The 25659-nt window shown below is 53.0% G+C and overlaps 2 protein-coding genes across 8 annotated transcripts in view; both read left to right on the forward strand.

The window, feature by feature from the left end:
* The window catches only part of Nploc4 (NPL4 homolog, ubiquitin recognition factor), a 47664-nt gene extending 33069 nt beyond the window's left edge, over positions 1 to 14595 (forward strand). For all 3 annotated transcript variants that reach the window (XM_021637404.2, XM_060386258.1, XM_060386260.1), the window contains 5 exons: positions 4286 to 4357; positions 7593 to 7688; positions 8784 to 8900; positions 10071 to 10173; positions 12343 to 14595. In XM_021637404.2, coding sequence (XP_021493079.1) covers positions 4286 to 4357; positions 7593 to 7688; positions 8784 to 8900; positions 10071 to 10173; positions 12343 to 12500 — 546 coding nt within the window. In that variant the 3' untranslated portion in view covers positions 12501 to 14595. The remainder of the gene's footprint in view (positions 1 to 4285; positions 4358 to 7592; positions 7689 to 8783; positions 8901 to 10070; positions 10174 to 12342) is intronic.
* A 135-nt stretch (positions 14596 to 14730) lies between these two features.
* On the forward strand, positions 14731 to 25395 carry Faap100 (FA core complex associated protein 100). Of its 5 annotated transcripts, XR_009592660.1 has the most exons (11): positions 14731 to 16361; positions 16449 to 16567; positions 17188 to 18143; positions 19239 to 19395; positions 20102 to 20871; positions 21431 to 21567; positions 22422 to 22538; positions 23553 to 23673; positions 24345 to 24431; positions 24687 to 24822; positions 24989 to 25395. XR_009592660.1 is itself a non-coding variant. In XM_021637398.2 (10 exons), exons 1-10 carry the CDS (start codon positions 16197 to 16199, stop codon positions 25082 to 25084), a joined length of 2781 nt encoding a protein of 926 aa, XP_021493073.1. In that variant the 5' UTR covers positions 14731 to 16196; the 3' UTR covers positions 25085 to 25395. The 5 variants fall into 5 exon arrangements, 4 of the variants coding, with proteins under 4 accessions (XP_021493073.1, XP_021493075.1, XP_021493074.1 ...); XM_021637398.2 differs by lacking the exon at positions 23553 to 23673 and having other exon boundaries at positions 24304 to 24431; XM_021637400.2 differs by lacking the exon at positions 23553 to 23673.
* The last annotated feature ends 264 nt before the right edge of the window (positions 25396 to 25659 follow it).

The following is a 25659-nucleotide window of genomic DNA, read 5'->3' on the forward strand; positions in this document are numbered from 1 at the left end:
GCTTGGATCTGAAATGGGGTGGGGCAATCCCACTTCCAAAGCCAGGTTCTCAGTGTGCTCAGTTTCACACGACAGTTTACCAACCCACTGTGTAGTATAGCTTGACAGAATAGGCTGTTACCGCTCAGGTGTCCTCACCTGTTGATCACCTGCCATTTTTGGAGCTGTTTGACTGACCTTTCTCTTAAGATTGGTTTTACTCATGGTTACATTAGGTTCCTTGTGTGCAGTCTTCCTGTTGCCTGATTTCTCTCTTGGTTCACTCATGGTGTGTCCTGTTCTGCCTTTTTTATTTGTTTTAGATCTCTATATATGAATTTTACTTTGTTTGTTTGTTTGGAGGGGGAGGGGAAAGGTCTCACAATGTAGCTTGTCAGTGTGTAGACGGGCCACCCTCAGACTTACAGAGATATGGTTACCTGGCCTGAGTGCTGGAATTAAAGGTGCTCACCATACATCCAGCACTGTCTATGTTTTGTTTGTATGAATGTTTTGCTTACAAGTATGTCCGTGTACCACAGGTGTGCAGTGCCCATGGAGGCCAGAAGAGGACATCAGATCCCCTGAACTCGAGTTACAGATGGTTGTGAGCCACCATGTGGGTGCTGGGAATTGAACTCAGGACCTCTGCAAAGATTAGCAAGTGCTTTTATATATGTATATTTATATGCATATGAGTGCTCTATCTGTATGCACACCTGCAGGCCAGAAGAAGACATCAGATCCCAGTACAGATGGTTGTGAGTCACCATGTGGGTGCTGGGAATTGAACTCAGGACCTCTGCAAAGATTAGCAAGTGCTTTTATATATGTATATTTATATGCATATGAGTGCTCTATCTGTATGCACACCTGCAGGCCAGAAGAAGACATCAGATCCCAGTACAGATGGTTGTGAGTCACCATGTGGGTGCTGGGAATTGAACTCAGGACCTCTGGAAGAGCAGCCAGTGCTCTTAACCGCTGAGCCACCTTTTCTTTGGTTTGCTTTTATCTTTATTTATCTTCTCTAAGAATAAGGATTACTTATTTTGTTTCATGGGTATGGATGTCTGCATGTGTGATTTCCTCCATGTGAGCCTAATTCCCATGGAGGCAATAGGGTTAGGGCCCTGGAGCCCTATGTGTATGATTGTATTGCCTTTGTGTGTGTATGTGTGTGTGTGTGTGTGTGTGTGTGTGTGTGTGTGTGTACACTACATGTGTGTACTGTGTGCAGAGTCCAGAATTCTGAGAACTTGGCGTTAGATAGAGGTGGTTTTGACCTATCATATCGGTGCTGGGAACCTAACCCATTCTCTGCAAGAGTGCAGGTGCTTCTAGCGGCTGAGCTGTGCCTCCTTCACTACCCGCCTTGTGTGTGTGTGTGCATACACATGCGTGCGTATGAGAGTGTGTGTGTGCGCGCACACATGCATGTGTTTGAGAGAGGGAGTGTGTGTGTGTTTGTGAGAGAAAGAGAGAGTGTGTATGTGTGTGTGTGCATGTGTGTGGTTTTGTTTCTTCAGGTGTCCTTACATCTCAACACAGTGGCACAGTTGTAGTCTAGGGAAAATATTTTGTGGTCTATTAAGTCAGGTTGTAGTTTTTGTTCCTCAGTTTCAGTGCAGGTAGCAAATGTACTGCCAGAACCAGAGCCTGAGCTCCACATTCCAGGACGCAAATCAGATCTGCATGTGCCTGAGCAGTATGAGCTTGCTGGGTTGACGTAGGACCCAAGCTGGCCATCCATGAGCCTGAGCTCTGGGTATGATGGAGGTGCCCTTCACTGTTCCCCTGGCTCTCCTCTCTGCTCAGTTATGGGTTACCCAGTTACTGCAGCCTGTCATTTCTCATGCCCTAGGAATAAGGACAGTGCCTGTGGCACGTGCAGAATCCAACCTGGCAAGCCCAAGAAGCACCTTCTGTTGCCTCTGGTGGGCATTCTGTAGATGGGGCTCTTTTGTCCCACAAGAGCCTGTGCTCTTGAGTGCTTCCCCAGTCGGTGCTGCTGGTGGCCTGCCCCACCATTCGTTAATGGAGCGGCAGCTTGCTAGGGTTCACTCACGCTCTGCAGCAGGGTGGTACCAGCTGGTCAGTGGCAAGACACAAAGCCCGTGTTGTCTCAGGGGGTTCAGAGACATGAGTGTCTGTGTTTCTTCTCATGTCAAGACGCCAGTGCTTCCAGACATGGCCTGCAGTAGGCACGAGGCGCCGGGAACCATGACTTCTCACTCTCCTTTGTCCTGCTCCAGGTGTAGATAAAATTGCTGACACTTTGGCAGCTGTCAAACTTAGAATTAAGATGTCTTCCTTCTAGTATATTCTGTCTGACATTTGCTAAAGCCCATAAAAAGTAATTGCCTTTAATGTGGTGTGTAGGGCTAGGGATTGGCTGGCAAAAGCACCTGAGTGAAGGCACAGGGGAGAAGTTACTTGGTTTTCCCCTAGGGAAAATGGGGCTTACAACACCTTTATTTTTGTGGTGAGCAGAAAGGGTACAGTTGGGTAGTTAAATCTGAACGAGAATAGCACAGCACAAAGGAAGGGTGGGGTTTTTAACAAGAAAATCCCCTAGAGGGGAAGATGAAAGTGAACAGGTGCTGGAAAAATGTTTCTGCATATTAGAGCTTAATTAGATTTGAAGATGGATTCCAGATGGGCTAATTACGCGTGTGAGTTGTTGCAGGTTGTTTCTTGTAGGGCAAGCATGTATTTTTGGAAATGGTGATATAGTTTGATTGGGTTTGATTCCTGCCTCCTACCCTGACTCCATCCAGCAAGTGTCTTCTTCAGAGGCCCAAGATCACCCTCAATATGCTCCCAAGTTTTTGATAGCTATCAGACATAGCAGAAGCAAAGAACATGGAGGCCCTCCCTACCTTGTGATCACGTGTGTAGGGAAGAACAAGTGGCTCTTCCCCGGGTCGCAGGAAGGTCATCACCCTCACAGGAGCAGCCAGAACCTGGACGATATTGCAGGAGTTTGATTATCTCTTTGTTTGACCTGGGGATGGAATCAAACCCACAGTTCTCTCATGGGTGCTGCATAGGTAGATAGAGGTCCCTTGTGTACACTTGGGCCAGCTTAACTTGGGAACAGGTACAGTGATTGTCTCAAAAGACAGCCTGGTTGGTTCTCTGCAGTTCCTGAAGGGTGTGGATGTGCTGGGAGTGGCCTTATGGCACACCTTGGGAGCATATGGTTGGCAAACAGTTTGGGTCTAAGGGCATCTATAAGCAAAGTTTTATGTAAGGGCCTATCATTAGAAATTATGGACACATGATTTATATACAGCTCAATGAATGACTCATAATGTTAAGTGATGATTTAGATAGAAAATATGACTCCTCTTATAGGCTCTTCTGATAAAAAGCATCAGTTCTTAGGAATCTATTTCTAGAGCTGTTTGAACTCAGCATGTTTGACATAATCAGATCTAATTGTCATTTTATGATTAATGAACATATGTTGGCCATTTTCCCCCACAATTAAACTTTATGTTTTGCGCATCTGACAAAACAAACTGGTTTTAGACTTTGACATACTGGTGGTATGTGTGTGTGTGGTGTGATTGTGTTTGTATGTGATTGTGTGTGTGTGTGTGTGTTTGTGTGTGTGAACACCTTTTGTACATGTCTTTATTTTGTGGATGTATTAAGTTATAAAAAAAGTCTGCTTTTGAGAGGTGTAAGGTTTTTTTAAGAGTAAGACCCCAGGGACTGGAAGAAACTTGAGGCTGTTTTCAGCTCTCAGGCGTCCATGGTGCCGGGTTATGGTGGAGTGGGATGCTTACCGTGCTCCCACTTCAGAAGGCCCCAGGGACTGACAGCTCGGGCTCTTCTTCCCGGTCATGGCTGTAACACAGAGTTCTAAAAAGCAGTACACGGAAATAGTTGCCTTCCGCTTTTCATTCATGGACTTCAACAAAATCATAATTTTTTTTTTTTTTTTTTTTTTTCTTTAAGACAGGTCTCTATATAGTCCTGGAACTCACTTATGTAGACTAGGCTGGCCTTGAACTCATAGAGATCCTCTTACCTTGCCTCCCAAGTGCTGCAATAAGGCATGTGCCACTGTGGCACCTATAATTCCTGCCCTGGCAAGGCAGTCAGGACTGCCACAAGTTCAGGGCCAATCTGGTCCACATAGAAAGTTCCATCCAGGTCAGCCTTAAATGCTGTTTCACAAAAGTAGTAAAAAAATAAAATAATAACAATGATCGAAAAGTTGGAATACTACTGTGAAAAGAATACTGTCATTGTTAACCTTCCCTCACCTAATGCTGACCTTTGATTGTTTCAGGACGTAGACAAGTTTGGCAATGAGATCACCCAGCTGGCCCGTCCCCTGCCTGTGGAGTATCTGATCATAGACGTGAGTACTCCTGCGCGTTCAAGCTCACAGGCGGCTACCATCGGCCTCTGAAGGCCAGGACTCTGGACTGGTTGCCACTTGAGCAAGGAAGCCAGGGAGATTTGAGTCTCAATTCCCATGGTTTTAGAAACCTCACAGTTTAAACAACCTAGGGATTAACTTTCCTCTTGCTAAAGTACAAACAAGGACACCAGCCTCCATCCAGTTGCAGCCTGTGGCCTCTGCAAGGGTCTACATCCCAAGGGGATCTGAACAATTCTGTGTATCTAGACTTGGCTGGTAGCTATCCACTGCTCAGAAGGTGCAGATGTCACTGTGTGTGGCACAGAGTAGCACTCCTAGGGACCATTCCATCAAGACTTCCCTCAGGGCACCTCTGTAACTTGGTATTTGTGAGTAGTATGGGCCAGTGTTGTTTCTGGGAGCGCCTCCAGGAGGTAAGAAGAGCTGGCTCTGCTGCATCTTAGAATCTGTGCCCTTCTGAGGAAGGCGATGGTCACAGAAACACAGTCATGCCATGGCCACAGCGCAGTGAGCGCAGCAGGACAAAAAGCCTGACGACTTCACAGCAGCTGGAGTGTCATTGCCTGCCAGCGCTCTGTTCAAAGGGTTGGAGGCGGCTCATTTTCTACATTACTGCTGTGCCAGAATAACCGTTCAGGCTGCATTTGGACTTGGGATGGGTATATGATTTGGGCAGTAAAATATCATTGCATTTGGAGCAGTGAGTCTCCCCTGAGCTTAGCCCATTGATGCTCCATTTCAATTGACAGCTCCTGAAAACATATTTATTACCTAGGCCATAAAGGCATCTGTTTTTATGCTACCTGGGGTATAATTAAGATGAAAGCAGATTGATGGAGTCGGCCTGATTTAGAATGAGCTTCCTAAGCTCTTCCCTTCACCCCCTGGCACACCCCCATACCTTTCAGCAGCCTGGGTTGCTGGGGGACATTGAACCCTGTAGTACCCATATTCTCTGTCCCCATGAAAATGAGGGCTGGGAGAGCCTTAGAGCAGGCACCAAGACAGTGTTGTTCGACTCTTTCTCTGGTGCCAGAGATAGTACAGATCCGGACTAGAGCAGCCCGCCTGCACCCCCTACCCCCTTAAAAGACAGGGTCGTGCTATATGTCTTTACTGCCCTCAAACTTGTAAGCTGGCCTCTATCTCTTCAGGGCTCTCTGCTGGGTTGCTGTTTTTATTTTATTTTATTTTATTTTTGGGGCTTTAGGTTGTTTTTTGAGACAGGGTTTCACTATGAATCCCTGGCTGGCCTGGTACTCCCCAGGACGTGGAGGCCAGAGTGGCCTCAAATTTATAGAGATCTACCTGCTTCTGTCTCCTAAATTAAAGGCATAAGCTATCTCACCTAGCTTATCTGCTGTTCTGAAATTAGAGAGTGAGATAGCTTTAACACAACAAAGATTTTGCATGCTGCATCATCGCGCAAGTCCTGGCATGGCTGTTCCACATAGTTAAAGCGTGACCCCAGGACAGTCTGAGCAGGGTTGACCTTAAGCACATGAAGAGGAACTGGATCCCTGGAGTGTCCCCTGGAACCACCACAGACTTTGATTGTGTTGCTGTCCAGGGCTTCTTTGAATGTAACGAGTACCCTCACCCTCTGGAGCTTGGGTGCATAGCCTTGAACTTACGGAGTCACTCCCATCTCTTTCTGTTTGAGTGGTCATTATTTTGAGGTAGCCTCTCCCTTAGTTGCCCAGCAGCCCTTGAACTCAGGATGTCCTGCTTTGTCTTCTTGAACAACTGGATTCTAGGTGTGGTACACACCTAGAACTCTGGATTACAGGAAAATACTAGCAGATATTCTGCAGTCACCCTTCCACTTCTGTTTGTGCCTTTCCAAAAGCAGAGACCTGAGTATCCTAGGCTTTTGCTCACAGCTTGGCTGTACTCCCTTTGTGTAGTGTTCAGACGTAACTAGAGCTGTGTTGTAAGTACTGTGCTCAGTGCCTTGTGTGGGAGCCATTCCCGCCATCTGTCTCTTAGATAGTAACCTGCGGCATGTGGCCGGTTGAGGGCTTACATCACATGCTCGGCCTCACTGCTGCAGATGCTTGTCTGTGAAGGACCAGTCATCTCTGATGCATCTGATGGTTCAGCTCATCCTTGGAGTGCTGACATTGGCACAGCTGAATCCAGAAATAGCCTGCTGCCTTTGCTGATGGAGAGAACAGATCACAGCGACCAGAACAACATTTTCATCCTTTTAGAAATAGTCCCACAGGAGTCAGAATAGCTCCTCTATATTTGGGAGGGTGTGGCCTGGTGATGCTAACGGCACTCGAAGAGAGAAAAGTGTTAGTGACTTGCTCTTAGGTGTTTTTGTGGGGAAAGGGCCTCCACCAAAAGGAATAAAACCATCGTCTGTATTGATTCCTGCACTTCCCCCAGTGACCCTGAGGCTTCTATTGGTTATGGGTTAGATGTAAAATGCCCTTGCCATTAACTAAAGCATGCTGGAGTCAAAGGAGAGATGTGTTTACCTGCGATAGAAAGTCCTGACTTCGGTTCACTCTCCTTGGAGGAAGATAGCGCCATGGCTCTTAGCCCTGCCTGCCAAACTGTGGCTCTTGGGGATCGGCCTCTTGGAGACTCTTAGAAGTCATGGTATTTCTCGGGTGCACACTGGATAACTCCACGCTTGCCTCCTAGCAGAGGGTTGAGAATTTTGTGTCTTCCATCTGCCTCTCTTGCCTTCTCTATTCCTTTCTGTGGTTTGCTGGTTTGACGAGGGCAGAGTGGCCGTGTACATCTGTAGAGACTGAGTGCAATGGCACAAACTCTTCCAGTCAGGTGTCAGTGCAGCCACGGACCAGAGCAAGGCGCCGCTCAGATGTGAGTGCTGTTGAGATAGGAACATTCTTGCTGAGAAGTGTTGGCACACACCTTGAGTCCCACCTTGAGGGAGGCAGAGGCCAGCGGATCTCTTGAGTTCAAGGCCAGCCTGGTGTATAGGGCAAGTTTCAGGACAGCTACATGGAGAAACCCTGTCTTGAAAAACAAAGAACAAATAAGTGAAGAAAAAAGAGGCATGCCTTTTTTGGCTTGTTTCCCAGGGTCTGACTTTGATTATTTGGCGATGACAGTTTGCTCTTGTCTTTAACATCGTACAGCCTCTAGTGAACTGCTTGTATAGGCAGGAGTGCCATTCTGTTTCTGGCACACTGTCACAGTCTGTTTTTTTGTTTTTGTTGTTGTTGTTTTTTAGATCACAACCACCTTCCCCAAGGATCCAGTTTACACTTTTTCTATTTCACAAAATCCGTTTCCTATTGAGAACCGGGATGTACTGGGTGAGACACAGGTAAGCTCTTCGTCTTAGAGACAGACAGTCTTCTGTTTGTTTACACTGGTCTCCATTTCCACACTCCTTGTTCATTATTGGATAGTTCCCACAAGGCCCTGTGGGCAATGTCAGTCATGTGGGTGCCTTTCTGCACCAAGCAGTAGATGGCGATGCTCAGATCCTCGAGCCCTCGGTCTGTAGGCTTGGCAGAAATCCATTCTCACCTGGCTTTTTCATGTTTCCAGTAGTATTTATCACCTTTGTTGTCTACCAAGCTATCTGTGGTTTGTGTGGTGTTAATGTCTCATACAGAAGCAATGCGATGCTCTGGCTTCCTGTTGCTCTGCCCCACCTCTGCTGTCTGTTGGGCTTGTTAGGGTTCATCAGGCACCACATGACCTCCATGTGTGATGACTGACTCTGTTGTGCATATGTCCTATCCTGTCCCTTGTTTTTAACTGCAGAGCCAAGCAGACCTGAGTTGCCATTACTACCTAGTATAGAGAGTCTGTCGCCTTACTTGTTTTTAGGCTGTAGTTTAGGACCAACATTTCAGAATATGAGTTGGTTGAGGAATAGGCATAATATTTACTACTGCTGTGGCTCCTGTCAGTATGTCTGTCCGGAGATATCATATACTTATGGGTGCAGGACAGTGTCAGTTCTTTTGGCAGACCTTTGAGATACCCACCCGTCGTGGTTCTCTTGGCATGTCTCTGGTTGTTTAGAAGCTGCCCTGCCAGGCGGTGGCGGTACATGCCCTTAATCCCAGCACTCAGGAGGCAGAGGTAGGTGGATTTCTGAATTTAAGGCCAGGCTGGTGCATACAATAAGTAGCAAGACAGCCAGCTTATCTGACCAATGTCTTGGATCTGACGCCGCTTAAATGCCTGCCTTCTTGTACACCTGGGTCAGGTGTGCTGAGGTCTTCCCCCAGGCAGGAGCGTCACCCTAGTCCCGTGCTCTCTGCACCTTTCTGGAATCTCTAGGTGCTCACTGAAACAGGACAGTGTGTCTGTGTTCTTACTGTGTGAGTGTTCAGTAGAAGTCAGCACTTTCTTGGTGTGATGCTAGGGCTTTGTGATGACACACTGCTTTTTTCCCTTTCCTTAGGACTTCCATAGTTTGGCCACCTACTTGTCCCAGAACACCTCATCAGTGTTCTTGGATATCATCTCCGACTTCCATCTCCTCCTGTTTCTGGTCACCAATGAAGTCATGCCACTGCAGGTACCAGCACTGCTGCCCCCTTGCTTTCTTTCCTCAGATCCCAAGAACTGGTGTGAAGCTTGGTGTCAAGAGATAGCTGCCCCGTGCCCAGGGTGTGAGAATGTGCAGTCACAGTACTTTACAAGGGACTTTACTGGTGGTGGAGATGGAGATCTTTCACTGTAGCCTTTGTGCCAAAGGATAGTTTGGAGAGCAGAGGGGAATGAGCTGTGTCCTCGCTCTAGCCTGGAGCCCTTAGGGATCACACCGTTCAGACATCCTGTTGTACAGCCTCAAAGCTAACACCCCTCTGTTTCCTGACACCCCCTCACCTTATGAACAAGTACTGTTAATAGCCTGAACCCAGAAGGTTTTGCCAGCTTCCATTCCAGGTCCTGCATACACTGTTGCACAGTTGGCTTTTTTAAGGTAATGCCGTAAGGAAGGGAATGTGACTGAATGTTTTGCAGATGGTTGATGTTCCCTGAACCAGCCAGGGCAGCAGGCCCTACCAGGAAGCCTGTGTAACTGTCCTCTTTTCCTTGCTGTGTGAACATACGTAATAGCATGCACACACTAGGTGTGGATGGCATGCTCACCACCCAGAACGATACTCTTCTCTGGTTGCAGTCAGCCTCAGGGTCGACCCTGCCATCTGAGTACAGGTGACAGGAGGTTCTGTCTGCATCAGGACCGCCTTTCTCTCCATGACTACTTTTGCGATTGCCTAATAGAAAACACTTTGTGAGGTGCTGGTAGTCCTTGATGAACTTCACTGTGGAGAATTTCTCTGTGTGCTGACCCCAAAGGCACGGTGGAGAAGAGAAGGAAAGAGGGAGGAGGGCAGGTCTTAACAGACTCGGGCTTCTGTCCAACTGCCTCTAGGACCCTGGGATGTGGATTTCTGTTTTCTTTGTTGTGTTAGCTAACTTTAGCAGTGAAATGTGTAGATTTAATACCGCCTTTTCTCTCTCTTTACTGGGGATTAAACTTTGTGCTTTTCACGTTAGGCAAGTACTCTGCCACTACGCTGAATCCCCAGTTAGGTCTAATGCACCTTGTACTTTGCCATGACATTCTCTGAGAGTTTTTTCAGTTTTCTTTGAAAGATGTTATTGATGTTAAGGGAAAAAAAAAGAGTCTTTTTCCGTCAGTCAGAGCAAAGCAGACCCTCCTTGTGGCTTCTTGTAGGACAGCATCAGCCTGCTGCTGGAAGCCGTGAGGACCAGAAATGAGGAACTAGCACAGACGTGGAAAAAGTCTGAACAGTGGGCCACCATTGAGCAGCTGTGCAGTAAGTGTCCCTCTTCCCTCTACCAAGGGCCAGAACATGAGCTCTGTTGTTGATACCATGGACCTCTGACCTGAGTATCTCCTTGAAATGCTTCCACAAAGGGACAAACATGGTGGACTTCTTGGTTGGTCGCATATAATGGCTGCTGGTGTGACCACATACGGTCCAGGCCATAAGCCTTAGGTCTGTAGAGTTGTGAGCTGTGTTACTGTGAGCACAGCATGTGTCTCCATCCCTCATACTTTGATGATGTAACAGAACAATTCCCAGGACTATAGGTGGTAGGGTTAAGAGCTCCAGTGTTCATTAACAGCAACTCCTACTAAATGTACAGCGTCTGATTGTCCAATCACATGCACACCATTGGCAATGCAAACTAAGTACTGTTTACAACATCACAAAAAGACAAATGGGCCAGGTGTGGTGGCGCACACCTTAATCCCAGCGCTTGAGGGGCAGGAGCAGGAGGATCTCGGAGTTTTAGACTGGCCTGCTGTACAAAGTTCCAGGGCAGCCAAGGCTGCACAGAGACCCTATCTGGAAAAACAAAACAAGACTTGGGAACAGCTTGACTGCATTAGGTAAGTTCTGTGCTGGCGCTGCCATGACACCAGGCAAGCTGATGAGCATAAAGTGTGCCGTTATCTGGCCTGAAAGAGTCTTGTCTTTCTTAAGATGTCGTTTTACCATTGTTGATGAGTGAAGTTTCAAAAATACACAGACAACTTTTTTTTTTTTTTTTTTTTTTTTTTTTGAGACAGAGTTTGTAACTGCCTTTGATACTCTAGACCTTGTAGTGAAGACCAGGCTAGCCTCAAATTCACAGAGATCTGCTTGCTTCTGCCTCCCGAGTTCTAGGACTAAAGTCCTGTGCCACTACCATGCTCAGCCACAGATGACTTTTTTAAAAAATGAAATTAAATTAACAGGTTTTAACATCTGTTTAGAAACACAGAGAACCTAGAAAAGCCAAGGCCTTGCAGAAGGCAAGCTTGAGCGTCATGCCATCACACTCACAGCCGTCATGCTGCAGTGATCCAGACCACATGGTGTGGATGTGAGGCTGATGACCTGACCGACTAGTTAGGAATGGCCATGGGTTAGAGCAGCAGCTGGAAGAAGGATGGTTTCCAGAAGAGTGTGCTGAGATAGACGGGAAGCAGATCTGTGACCTTGGCTTACACTGGGCTGGGACGTGAAGACCAGCCTGGGAGAGGTCTGAGGTTCAGTGAGACCTACCAAGCAAGTTCCAGGACAGAAACCATCTCAAAAACAAAACAAAAGGGAAGAAAAGGATGTACACCTGTGTCGGAAAGATACAGAGTACGCAAAAAGTCCTTTGGACAGGATTCAGGACTTTGGGTTAGGGTACAGACACACACCAGTCACAAACCTGGTAAGTTGGCTAGTGGTGGCACACATCTTTAAATTCCAGTTTTCAAAGGTGTGCCTGAGCTACACAGTGAGTTCAGGGTTGGCTGGAGTTGGTGCTTGGTGGTATAGTGCTTGCCCAAGCAACAAAAGAGGACTGTTTCAGTTGAAAAATGGAACAGTTGTATTGATTGATGGAGACTGTTTGCAATTGAGAAAGGGCAGAAATACAGTATTTGGAATGTATACAGATGACGTGTAAGAAGTCTACACAGGCAAGAGCTTAAATAAGGATTTAGCACATTCTGCAGAAGAAGAGGTAGGAGCATACTGTGATTCCTTTTCAAGGAAATGGCAGTGAAAATATGAGTACCGCTGCGTGTTCACCAGGGTAGCTGAAGTGAAAACAAACACGACAGTAGCAGGCGTTGTTGAGAACATGGGGTAGGGAGGGCTCTGTTTGGGGGTGGCTGTGAGTTTCTTAGGAAACTGCGCTATAGATATTTGGACTGATGTGGCAGTGTCACTGCTAGAACTTTACCAGGAGAAAGGAGATAAGAGTCCATAAAGAGGTTATGTAAGAGTGAAATTACCCACCTGCCCACCGCAAGTGTGTGCTGTTCTCACAGGAATACCTAGCAACAAGGGAGCAAGCAAGGAGGGAGGTGTTTGTTGACTGGAGCCACAGCAGTTGGTGTGCCAGCAGTCTGGAGCCGCCCCCGCCCCCGCCCCTGCTGCGGGACTCTCGGGAGATAGCCTTTGTGTGCAGAAATGATGTGCTCTCACTTTACCCTGCAGGCACTGTTGGTGTGCAGCTCCCAGGCCTCCAGGAGTATGGTGCAGTCGGGGGCTCTGCACGGGCTGCTCCCTCTGGCATGTGGGCCTGTCAGCACTGCACCTTCATGAACCAGCCGGGCACGGGCCACTGCGAGATGTGCAGCCTCCCCAGGACCTAGGGCTCAGGCCCTCTGCTGCGTGGGAATGGGTCAGCCCAGCCCAGCCCAGCCCACTCTCAAGTCTGGAGCGCCACGTGTTCCCTGTAAGGCCTGACGCCCATGGCCCTGAAGCAGTAGGGCCAGCTACCCTGGTATCCGGATACACCGAAGCTTCTCAGTGCAGATCTTGAAGAGAATGAATCCCAGCTGCTGTGCTGGGGTTGAACAGAACCTCCCAACTGGAAAGGCAGTGCAGCCCTGCCCAAGGACACCCCACATGCCTCATCTAGTTACTAGCTCCCCGCCATATTGGAGGGACTGAGCGCCTCCAAATAATCACCTGAAATTGGGGTATGCAGAGGTTGCAGCTGTCACCCAGCTTTCTTTCTTTCCTCTCTGCTTTTTGTTTTCTGCCTCCCCAGTGTTTAGATGGATGTTCCTGGCTGTCCCTGTTCCCGTGCTGTGGGCCGTGTCCCTCTGCTGGGAGCATGTGTGGCTGGGGTGGGGCCGCCTTGGTCTGACTTGCCGTGTGGTGCGCCCTGCCCTTCACTTGCCCGAAATCCGCAGTTGTCAGTAGTTCCCACCCAGGAAACTTTTATTTATTGTTTTAAGGTAGGCCTGCACAGGTGGGAGTGAGAGAGATTTCATCCTGCTTTCTTTCCTCCTTCAGTGCAGTCCCTGGTGGGTGTTCAGTGTGGTTATTGGGCAGGGGCTGCCATCAGTTGTCCCCTGAAGCAAACCTCAGTGCCTGAGACTTCCTGCCATGCCGCAGACAGTGGCAGTTGGTAGCGTGGGTGGTAGCAGAGCAGTAGTGGCTCCTGCCAGGCAGTCAGCCTCGTCATGTCTGTGGGCCAGCCCTGGGGTTCTGGTCCCCTCTCCCAGCTCTGCTCCTTTACCCGAGGCGTCCCTACACTGTTGCCTTCTTGCACAGTGCCGTGGCAGCTGAGAAAGCCTAGAAAAGGTGCCCATGTGCCCATGGCGAGGCAAATAGAAACGGCCTGTGAGGGTCCCGTGGCTTTTCTGTGACAGCCCTTACCCAGGTAAGACATAGGTATCCTGATGCCTCTTTGCCTTAATGAGAGCTAAGTCAGCTAGCTGTACTTTACCCTGGGACAGGCCATGCCAACCATAGACTGCTGGGGGCCATGTGTGTCTCTCTAGCAAAGTGCACCCATGCTTCCTTCCACATCTTTGGCCCTGGGGACAAACCACTTGTTTGCTAGGGTTTCACGTGGCAGGACTAGGGTCAGCATCTCTGGTTTTGCCTGGCATGAGATCTGAGCCCCATTGGGCTTGGTTTGGTATTGACAGGGTCATCTTGGAGGGTCAGGAGTGGTAGAGAGCAAGGCAAGCAATCTCTCCAGCCACTTGCCAGCAGTATGCAGACAAAGTGCTGAGGGCTACCTAATCTCCCTCCTGGTAGTTTCCCTGGCTAGGACTTCACATTTCTGTCTTTCCTGGTTTCTAAGATCTGATAGACTGGATGTCCTGGCGTTGCTGTGTCCATCACTTAGCTGTGTTTCCAATGCCAATCATACAAGCACCGTTGTTCATGCTGGGCAGGTGCCGGGCAGCACAAGCTCTGGAGACCTTCATGCCACTACTTACTCGCCCACTCATCTTTGTCTACAGAGTTAATTATTTTTTCTCATATTCTGGTGTCCACATAATTCTTGTTTTCTCTGTCTTTTAGCTAAAGAAATTGTTGTGATTTCTCTGCTCGTGGTTTTGAGTTACTCTTTGTTCAGTAATGCACTTTATTTTATTGTCCAAAGAGAGTCAAGCTAATGCTACCAGCTTGGGGTGAGCCCTGCGGAAGGGCAGCTCTGCTACCTCCTACATGGAGGTGGCCCTGTCCCACCTCTAATCCTTCTTGCCATCAGGCACTACAGCCCAGAAAGCAGTGCCTGTGGGCATACCTACCCAAGTAAACCCAGTGGCTGCCATGGTCCTCTTCAGGCTCAGAGCTGGGGTCCAGCCCTGGCCTCGCTCCTGGGACGTGGGTGCTCCCGCTTCGGCTCTGCTTTGGGCTCATAGGTGTGCACTGGCTGGGTGTGGACTAGTGTTCCGGTGACCCTGCCCTGCAGTGGAACCTAATAAAAGCACCTGAAGCGAATGTCCTGCTCCCCGTGCATTGTTCCTGTGATGAAAGCATCCTCCACAGCCCGAGTCCTGTGCGGTGTGTGTAAGTGTTGCCTTGTAAGGCGTGGGGACAGTCCTGAGTGCTGGGAGCTGCTGTGCAGAAGACAGGCTGAGGATGCTTCCAGCCCTGGAGGAGATGCAGGTGCTGGGGGTGAGGACTTAGCCCCCGTGTGTTTCCAACCAAGGGGTCTTCAGAGTAGCCTGGAGACAGGGCTCAGAGATCTGTCCCAAAAGCCACTCAGGATTGGTGCAATAGGTCCAGGCCTCACCCTTGGCTTAAAGCTGTGGTTTGTTTTTCTGTTAATTTTCTTAATTTTTGGTTTTAATTTACAGCTGGGCATAGTGGTGCACGCCCTTAATCCAAGCCTTCTGGAGCCAAAGGCAGCCCAGAACTATACAGAGAGACTCTAAAATATTGGAGGGGGTCATTTTGAGACAGGCTTTGTGTGTGCGTGTGTGTTTGTAGACCAGGCTGGCCCTGGACTCCCAGAGATCCACCTGTCTCTGCTTCCTGAGTGCTGGGATTAAAGGTGTGTGCTGCCATCACCATCCAGCTTTTATCATTGTTTCTGTGTGCTTGAATAGTGAGGTTAGGTAAGGATGTGAAAGGGTGTGACAGTCTTGGAGCTGCTGAGGTTTGTGAGCTGCCCTGTGTTGAGGCTGGCAACCAAACTTGGGTCTTCTGCAAGAATAGCGTGTGCTCTGAAGTGCCGAGCACCTGTCCAGACCCAGGGTGCTGTTTGATAGCTCCATTGTGCTACACTATGCTCCAAGCCCACTGGACATTTTGTACCTGTTGTGCCCCGAGGCACCTTTACTTGTAGATTGCCACTGGGTTTTCAGGTGAGCGTTCTTTTAAGGGACAAGGTTGCCTGGGCTGGCCCCAAACTCAAGCATTCCTGCCTCTGCCTCCCGAGTGGCTGCCACTGCAGAGACACAGCCATTAGTGTCCAGTTTGGGGTGTGTGTGCTGCAAGAGTAGAGTATTTGATCTTGCACTTAGGGCTTCATCCTGAGTAGAATTCTCATCTCAGCCTGCTCTCAAAGAGCAGCAAGCAGAGCTGTTACGGGAGAAAATGGAGTTTCCCTGAGACCTTGTTCACTACTAGGGCTCTCAGCGTCCTCTGCTCCAATGCCAAATCCCGTTTACATCCCCGACACGTTCATGCGTGGGGAACTGCTGCTGGCTGGCTTTCTCCCGATGAAGGGACTGCACTGTGCTGAGCCACCCTACTCCAAGAGCCGGCGCTGTACTGGAGATAGCCTCTCACGCGCTAACACAAAACCCTACACTAGAGCAGCGTCTGGTCACCAGGTAGGTGCTCAGAGGCGAGGACACTGGCCGGGGCTTCCTGCGTGTCTCTGTGACCGGAGGCTCCTGGCTGAGCTCGGTGTCTGCGCGTCCCCGCCCTGCAGCGGGACGGAGAAACTGCGCCCACCCCTGTGGCGGGCTCCGGCCACGCCCCCGCAGCGCAGCGGCCGCTTTACGGCTGAGGCCGCGCAGCGCGGCGAGCGGCCGTAAAGCCCGGAGGCGGCGCCGCCCCTCCAGGCTGAGCGCTGGCCGGGCGCCCGCAGCATGGCGGGCGCTTCCTCGTGCGTGCACTACCTGTCCGACTTCTGCTGCCCGCCCGGAGGCCGAGCGGCGGGGAAGCCGCACGTGCTGCGTCATGAGGCGGAAGTCTTTCTGTCCACCGGGCGCGAGTTCGTCTACGTGTACGACCAGGAGGGCGGGCTGCTGACGGTGAGCGGCGGGCGGGCGGGCGGCGCCGTTCCGAGGTGAGTCGGGGCCGCGCGTGCCCTCGCCTGACCTCGCTCTCCCGGCGCCCAGGCCGTGTACCAGTTTCCCGACCAGGTGTGGCACCTGCAGCTCCTGGCCCTCCGCAGGGCGCTCTACGTCCTGTGTGCCCGGACTGGCATCTACTGCCTGTCGCTGGACTCGCCGCGCAGGTGAGGGGGCGTGGCCCCATGCGCCCCGGCCTGTTCGCGTGTCGGGTCCCCGGGGCCTGTCCGTCGGGACCTGCTTTCATTCCCCCCTTTGAGCAGGGCGCCGTGTCGCCCCTGTAGAATTCCGTAGTGACCGGTCACTGACATCACGCTGGGGTAAGAGGCAGGGGACAGCAGTGTAGGCCATCTGTGCCTGCAGTTGGAACCTCTAGCCTCCATGTAGATGTGAGCGAGTGTAGTGTGTGCTTCCATGAAAGTCTTAGCTGTTGAGGCCTCAGGTAGTCAAGTCTGCAGCCAGGGGTGCCATTGCCCTCAGGTGTCTGGAAAGACCTGGTAGAAGTGGGTCTCAGGAGGTGGTGTCTCCTGTTTAGTGGTGCCAGCCAAAACTTGTTGGCCATTGTCTTGTGCTGGAACACTCTCCACAGCCCAGAGACAGCCTTGGGACTCCTCTCCAGGCTCGTGGAGCTGTGTTTCTGGCTGGCCTGTGTCAGGCCGAACGGTCTGTGGATTCCATGGGAACACTGGCGAGTGCTCCTTGGGATGTCGCCTGCCTAGAGCGAGTCAGGTTCTTGTTGAACAGGAGTCTACCTGATGCAGCACTGACTACTACTCCATTGTCCCAGAAGGTCTGCGAGCCAGGCCTGTGAGGACACGGAGGATGAGGCTCACCCTTGCCCTGTGATCCACGTGGACCCAGACGCCTGTGTCCTCCCTGATGCTGCACTCTGTGCCTTCACCGTGCTGGATGATGTGCTGGTCGCCCTGGTCCAGGGCCCCACCCAGTGGAAGATGCAGCTGTTTGAGCGGCCCTATCCAGGGGAGGAGCCTCAGCCAGGAGGCCAGATTGGTGAGGTGGAGTTGTCCACCAGCACCCCTCCAGGTGGGGTGCCAGGAAAGCTTGCAGCCCCCTGCTTCCTGCCAGTGCTGTGCTGCGTGTTCCCCCCAGGCTCCAGGGCACCTCATGGCCATCCCCAGGGCTGTGGGTGCCTCGTGCTGGAGGAGGCCCTCTTTGGGCTGCTCTTTGGAGTTGATGCCACCCTCTTGCAGTCCCCTGTGGTCCTCTGCGGTCTCCCTGATGGCCAGCTCTGCTGTGTGGTCCTGAAGGCCTTGGTTACTTCTGGGTCAGCCCCTGGTGACCCAAAGGTCCTGGTCAAGATCCTCCACCACCTGGAGGAGCCGGTGGTCTTCATTGGGGCTTTGAGGACAGAGCCATACCCTGAGGAAGCTGCAGCAGACTTACCACCTGGTGAGAATGAGCACTCTGACTGCATGGTGGCCCTCGGCCACCAGGGCCGGACACTGGCCATCAAGGCCAGCTGGAGTGCGTCAGGGAACCTGGTACCAGAGCTGCGTGAGTACTGCCTGCCAGGGCCTGTGCTCTGTGCGGCCTGTGGCCGGGATGGCCACATGTACCACAGCACCCCTTCAAACCTCTGTGTGGTAGACTTGACTCGGAGAGACATCCCTTGGAACACCGAGAAGCCGGATGAGGCCACAGGAGGTCTGCCCCCCGTGCTCTGCCCAGCCAGCTTGAACATCTGCAGCGTGGTCACTCTCTGCGTGTCAGGAGCGCCTACAGGTACGAGCTGCCGTTAGATGCGGCAGAGCCTCGGGCCGAGCCCCTCCTCAGTGGCGTTCTCCCTAAGCTTTCCTTTCTCCTTGCCTTTTCTTTGCTGAAACTTTTGCTAAGCCAGCAGGCTTTTCTGAACAGGCCCCTCACAGACACTGGTCCACTCGCTCCTGTCTGGGGCCCATGAGCCTCTGCACGTGTCTTCCTCGGGATTGGGTAAGGGCGCTGCTCTGCCTGGGTGTGCCCGGTCCCTCAGTTGAGTGCCACAGGCATGTGGCTTGTGGGTTGCTGTAAGAGCATCTCTCCTTCTCAAATCAGGTCAGGCCAGGTCTCCACATGTCCTGCTTGTGCTGTGTGGCCTGCTTATGAGCCATTCAGAGGATGTCTTGGGCTCTCCAAGGAAGCTTTAACCGGGTTTGCCTGACTAACACAAGAGGAAGACATCTCCTTCCCCCCACCTCCCCCCCAGTGTCTTTCCATAAAGATCCACTAAGAGTTTGTTAAATCCTGCTGCAGAAAACACTTAACAGGAGAAAAAAAAAAATGCAGTGACGGAAAGAGACAGACTACCACAGGGCTGGGGCAGGGCTGGGCGTAGCCTAGGGGACCTGTGCACTGACTCTCAGCTGCTGAGCTGCCCACTTCAGGGTTCATGGTAAGAGCTGTGTCAGGAGTGGGGAAGCAAGCAGACCCTTGGCAGGGCAGGACATGAGGATGCGGTGGAGAAGCTGGGCTTCCTGAGATGTGCCTGATGAGGTAGCGGTGAGCAGAGCTCAGCCTCCAGGACACTTCTCTTCAGAAGGCTCAGCAGCGTGTTGAAGGTTGAGACATGTTTGAATGTTTGAGCACCATACAGTGTCTTCATTTATCCCCTCTTCGTCCTGTCTGTGTGGACCACTTGCCACCATGGCGTCACAGCTGTGCTGACATCATGCTGTGTAGGCAGTTTACAGTGTGTTTAGAGATCAGTAGTTGACATCTCTGTTCAGCCCCGGTCTCCCTCATTCCCTTCCTTGGTCCTCTAACCCACCTTTTTCTGGAGCCCAGAGCAAACTCCACTCTGTCTGGCATCTGCTGACTGGCCCTGCGTGTGTCACTTATCAGGTAGCACCGAGCTCCTGGCCCTGTCCTCTAAAGGGCGTCTGATTACCTGTAGCCTGGATTTGAATTCTGAGGTGCCTATGCCTGCCAAAATGACCATGGCAAATGCAGGCCAGAAAATTAAGGAGCTGCTCCTGGACATCGGTGATGTCTCTGAGAGGTGAGCGCAGGCTCTAGCTCAGGTAGAGCTTGTGCCCTGTCCTTGGGGGGCAGCCTCATGGGTGGAGCTGAGCCAGGCATGGGGGTTTTGGGGTAACGGCCATCTGTGTGGCCGGCTCTGCCTCTGTCACCATCAGGGGCCAAAGAATCTGCCCACAAGCCCTCAGAAGACAAGAGACCCCTTTCTTCTCAGTCCCGCACCTGCCCTCCGGACAGGACCCAGGAGCCTTCCGGCACCAGTCCCTCGCCTGCTGCTTAGAGGCTGGCGTGTCCCACTCTCAGCAGAGCTGCCAGCACCAGACCCCTTGGCTCCCGTCACTGCTCGCCCTCTTGCTGCTCGTGACTGCAGGCTCGCTGGCTCGAGCTTGTTCCCGCAAGCCCTACTGCCTGTCGTCACTGTGGAGTGTTACAAAAGGGAAAGGGGACGAGTGGGAATGTGGGGTGGCCCGAGGGTTAGCTTAGCCCTAGCAGGCATAGGCCAGGTCGGTGCCTCCGTCCTGTCCTGCCTTCTGGAGCCAAGAACAAAGATCAGGTCAGGGCTTCCCAGGTGGGACAGGGAAAGACGTGCCCCTCGGGCCTGCGAGCTGCTTGCAGCCTTCCTCAGAGCTTGAGCTCGAACCAGGATCCGGTGCCTTCCCCGAGGGAGTCCACAGACACGGCTCCCTCCGCTGTGATCTGATCTCCTGGCCGTCATGACTGCTTTGCAGGGTGTCCTTTCTGAAGAAAGCTGTTGACCAACGCAACAAGGCCATAACAAGTCTCAACGAAGCCATGAATGTGAGCTGTGCACTGCTATCCAGCCAGGAGGGTGGCCGGCCCATCTCTTGTACCATCACTTTGTCCTGGAGCCGCCTGGAGTTACGAGACATGCTGCTGGCCACCTGCACGCTGGAGAACAGCAGCAGCTTCTGCCTGGACCAGGGCTGGACCTTGTGTATTCAGGTGCTCACTAGCTCGTCTGCCTTAGACCTGGATGGGGCAGGCTCCACATTCACCTACACCATTCCGGTGGACAGACTTGGCCCAGGCAGTCGGCGGGAAGTGACGTTGCCCCTGGGCCCCAGCGAGAGTGGCACGCTTGACCTGCCAGTGACCATGTCCTGCTGGCTCTTCTACAGCCTCAGAGAAGTGGTGGGTGGGGCCCTGGCCCCCTCCGACCCTCTAGAGGACCCCTGTCTGGAGAGCCTCCCTCTCAACCTTCCCAAGCAGGAGGGTGTCTGTCTGCCCCTGTGCAAGCGTACCGTGGACATGCTGCAGTGTCTGCGGTTCCCTGCGCTGGCCTCACGCCCCACGCAGGCCCCCTGTGTGCCTGGCCCTGCCTGTGACCCTGTGGAAACTTTCCTGAAGACCTGCCAAGGCCCTGGCAGTGAGCCGACCGGCGCTGCCTCCCTACGGGCCAAGTACCTGCCTCCATCCACGGCGTCCATCAGGGTGTCAGCAGCGCTGCTCAGAGCCGCCCTGGAAGACAGTCGCTCAGGTTGGTGCCACTACTGGCTTCACTTTGGCCTCAGGGCTCCGCAGCCTGTGGAAGTGGGGTGTCCTTTCCCTCCCTGGCTTCTGGGAGGTCCACTGCATCCTGACCGCTGTGGACTTTTGTGTCGTGTTGCCCTGCTGGTGTGTTTCTTAAAAACTGGGGAGGTACTAGCTAAGCAGAGGAGGGTGTCACCAGAGAGCAGCTTGGTAAGTTCTCACACCGAGCAACTGGCGTCTCCAGAGCGCTGCCATAGTGCCAGGCCTGGCTCCTGCTCCCACTGGGTGCACAGCCATTCGTACTGTTTAGGGCTGGATCTGTGGCAGAAGTGTTCTGCTCCCAGTTGTCGTTGGCTTGCCTGTCTGGTTCCAGTGTGTTCTGAGGAGGGCAGCAACCGTCTTGCACGGGACAGTGTGTGTGCACAGAGTGCCGTGTGCTTCATGGGCCTCCCTGAGTCCTGGGTCCATGATTTCCTGACAACCCCTCTTTCTCCCTCCCTGCCTGTGGCAAGGCTTGGGCGTCTGGGAACATTTGGCGGTGGCCACACAGTTACCTCTCCCCCCAGGTTCCCACCTGTGCAGCGCTACCCTGCGGTGGCTCCTTGCCGAGAATGCTGCTGTGGACGCCGTGAGGGCCCAGGCACTGTCTTCCATCCAGGGAGTAGCCCCAGATGGTACTGATGTCAACCTCATCGTCCACGAGGCAAGCAGAGGCCACTTGTCTGTTCCTGGGGAGATAGACCTTAGGACCCATGATGCTCAGTGCGACCCCGGGCCATTGCTCCTGAAAAGAATTACTTTAACTGGCCTGGCTGCCGCATCTGTCTCACCAAGACTGTGTCCCTGGGAGGACCAGCCCTGTCCAGCTCTGTCCATTATGGGTTCCTCTTCTTTCTGCGCACCGCTAGGGTCATGTGGACAATAAATGCAGTGGCTGTCTCAAGCCAGTAACAGCCTGCTGGACAGTCTACTCCCTGCCCTTTCCTTCTCATACAGCCAGGATCCCCTGCACCTTCCTGTCAGACACTCTTGGAGACTAGCGTGGTCCGCCCAGAACTGTGGGCCTCCCAGTGCTCCTTCAAGTTCCTTAGCCCTTCCAAGCCGGGCTGGGGCCAGCTTCCAAGCCAGAGTGTTCTGGGCCAAGACTAGGGCCTGGCAGTGGTTCTGGTCAGTGGACTAGCCTGTGCTTGCAGCCACGTGGAGAAACCATTGGTTGCCAGGACCGTTCTCCAGTTCCAGGCTCTGGGTCTCGTGCTGCCATGGGAAGAGCAAGCCATGGCTGCTCTTCAGGCTGTGCTCAGCACAGTAAGGCCCCGCTGGAGGCAGATGTCCACAGACAAGCTTCTCAGCTCCCTGTTAGGTCCTCACTCTGCTCCTGGCTTGGAGCCAGGTGTAGCTGGGGAGTTGGTGTGGCTCAGAATGGGGTGCGTCCTACGGCAGTGGGTTCTGATACGGGTGTCCTGCAGACATGTTTTTACATGTCTCTCTAGCCTGCCCACCTTTAAAATGTAAAGTACAGGCCACGGTTGCAGCTACTCAGAGCCCCCTGTGTTGCAGGTAGCTGTGACTGATTTGAGCCCTGCAGGGCCCATCCAGGCTGTGGAGATCCAAGTGGAGAGCTCCTCTCTGGCCAACATGTGCAGGGTACACCACGCCATCATCAGACGGATGAAGGTACCATAGCCAGCGGGGCCAGGGGTGGGGTGAGGTGGCGAGGGCACAGCCAGCGGGGGCGTGTGTGAGGGGGGTCATGGACACCCCAGCAGGGCCGGGTCGTGGAGGGAGGCTCTGAAAGCAGGAAGCAGCTCTCTAGGGCTCCTCTGTGGACCCACACAGCTGTGGGCGACGTGGTGCGTTGTTACCGCCAAAAAGGTACCTGTATGAGCAAGCGAGACACTCCCCGCAGGCCCTGTCAGCCCGTGTCACCCTCAAGTTGAGGACTGTCTGAGTCTGTCTGTCTGGGTCTGAGCCACGGTGCCTGTGCTGTGAGCAGGAGGACAGCCACCTCAGCGCTGTGCCTTCTGCCTGCTCACGTCCACAGACAGCCCCCAAGTGGGGGAAGCTCCCAGGCCCTGAGAGGCCCGCCAGGTGCACCAGCCACCCGGAAGTTCTGCAGGTGGTGCTTGGCCGCCACCCTCCACCTCCACCAACCTCCCCTCGGAACTTGTTCCTGTGTGCTCTGGTGCTGTTTCCCCTAAGACTCGGCTCCACAGCTGACAGGTTGACCTGACAGCTTAGAGCTAAGCCTGGAGGGCCAGGTGGAGGTGCTAGTTGCTCTCAGAGCTGTGAAATCAGCCCTGATGTTTTCCTAACACGTGACTCCCAGGGGCCTTGTCCCAAGCCACCTGGAAAGTGAGTGTCTAAGTGACAAGCCGTAACGCAGCTGTGGCTTCAGGTGTTCAGGAGTTCAGTCCCCGCTGCGGGCGAGCAGGGCACTCTCTACAGCAGTGCTGCCGTGAGCCGGGGCCAGCCAGCCTCCGGGGCTTTTGTCACCTTCTGCCCAAGTTCACCGTTGTGGGGACACAGTCACATAGGATTAAGGGCACCTTGTGACTGTATCTTGCTCGTCTTCAAAGAGCCCATTTCAAGAAAACTACATTCAGAGGAGCTGGGATTAGGGATTCGTGTGTGACTCCACGCGGACACAGCTGATTCTTGACAGAATTGCATGGTGTGACTGTCCCCTAGGCAGCATTCGGGGCAGCTGCAGCCACACACCTCCATGTCCAAGGACAGGAACCTGTCCACGGCCACTTGGGCCTTGCCCGTAGGCAACTCTCCAAGATGAATGGCTGGATATTTGCTCCAGGCAAGTCTACCCCAGGAGGCTTTGTTCATATCTGAAAAGGCCAGAGCCTCACCTTTGAGGCAGCCATAACATTTTGCAAGTTAGAATGCCTTCAGAAATCGAGAATGATGCCCAGCAGTGAACGAGCCTGCAGAGGGAATGAGCAAAATGGGTCAGATGGGGTCCTGCGTAGCCCAGAGTTTGTGAGCCACAGAAGGGAGATTTGGGTTTAGGTTAAAAAGGCATTTTAAGCCATTTCAGTATTTGGGAGGCAGAGACAGGTGGATCTCTGAGTTTGTGGCCAGCATGGTCTACAGTGAGAGCTACACAGAGAAACCCTGTCTCAAAAACAAACAGAGGCTCTTTGATCAGGCCTAGTGGTACATTCCAGAATCCCAGAGGTTGGTAGGTTGTGGCAGGAGGATCAGTTCAAGGCCAGCCTAAGCTACATGGCAGGCAGCTGACTTAAACTCCAGAAGCGTGATTACTGTCAGGTGGGAGAAGCCGATCTGAGGAGGAGCGTGAGCAGGGTGGAACAGGTGGTGAATGAGTGGGCTGCGGGAGCCAGGGTTTGGGGAGGCAGCTGAGAACTGTCACTGTGCTCTGGGGGCACGAGGCCCCCGGCCTCAGGCACCCCGCTTTGCACAGCAGGGAAGCACACTGCAGTTACCCACATACTCCTGTGTCCCCAGACGATGGTCACAGAGCAAGCAGCCAGAGGCTCCAGCCCACCCGACCTGCGCGTGCAGTACCTACACCAGATCCATGCCAACCACCAGGTGAGCCCAAGTGCCAGAGTGAGGCGTGGCCCCGTGGGGCATGCGGGGTGCCCAGTTTTCAGTGTGGGCTGGGGTCTCTGCATGGGATCAAGATGGAAAGTGTCACGTCCATGTCCTGTTTGTGGACCCATGTGGCTGCACGTCACATACTTAAGGCCATGTGACCCGATGTGCTTTTATGGGCTACCCACTATCTCCCAAGTGTGAGATGTTCCCAGGCGGGAGCTTGGGCTGAGCTGTGTCGCCTGCCCACAGGAACTGCTTCGTGAAGTGCAGACACTGCGTGACCAGTTGTGCACGGAGGATGAAGTCAGCTCTTGCTCCACAGCTCAGAAGCTCTTGCAGATTTACAAGCAGCTGCGCAACCCTAGCCTTGTCCTGTTGTGACCAGGTAGGCCCTGGTCCTCCATCCCCCTTCCCCCGTGTGCTGACCTCTATGGCATTATGCCCTGGGTTCCCTGGCCAGTCGGTCAGGAAGACTGAGGAGGTGTGTGTGGGTGGGTGGAGTGTGAGGTAGAGTCGGGCCTGTGGGAACCCACCAGCTTCCTCCCTGACAGCTGCTGGCCAGCTCCGGTCGCTGCGGGACACACTTCAGGCTGAGCATCGGGGCTTGCCTGGCAACGCCCTTCACCGGAACCTCTGCAGCCTCGTGAGAAGTAGCTCAGCTCCGCCCAAGTACTCAGGCCGTGGAGACACAGGGTTTCTGGGGTTCGGACCTCCCGGGTGTGGGACTGCTCTGCTGACCCTGGCACACCCAGGAGCACTGGCTGCCGCCTTGGAGCCACCAGGTGGCAGAGTGCTCAGTCAACCAAAGCACAAAGACCATGAGAGGGTGCCCGCAGGCGCCAGTGGCCGGGCGGCCCGCGTGGTGCTGCTCTCACTCGGGAGGGCGCGTCTGCAGAGCTTTGAGAGCTCCGGTTGAGTTCTGTGAGGTGCTGTGCTGACAATCGGCCCATTTCATCAAGTCCAGGTGTCAGCTGGTGTGTGCTCGCGTCTGCCTGGCCTCTCCTGAGCCCTGTGGTTCCCTGTGCCCTTTGGCAGGTAGCCTTCCCCAGCTTCTCTGCCCCCTGACAAAAGAGCATTCCTCACAGTGCCCCAGACCCTCCACCAGGGCTCCTCTGGCCATCTGCGGCCAAAAGGTCTGCACAGACTGAGGCTGCCCCCACCCTCACCTCCCAGGGGGCTAGTGAGGGGTTTGTCCATCCTACAGGACAGTTCTTCATGGAGG

Source organism: Meriones unguiculatus, chromosome 7 (genome assembly GCF_030254825.1).
Source record: "Meriones unguiculatus strain TT.TT164.6M chromosome 7, Bangor_MerUng_6.1, whole genome shotgun sequence".
Classification (NCBI taxonomy): Eukaryota; Metazoa; Chordata; class Mammalia; order Rodentia; family Muridae; genus Meriones; species Meriones unguiculatus.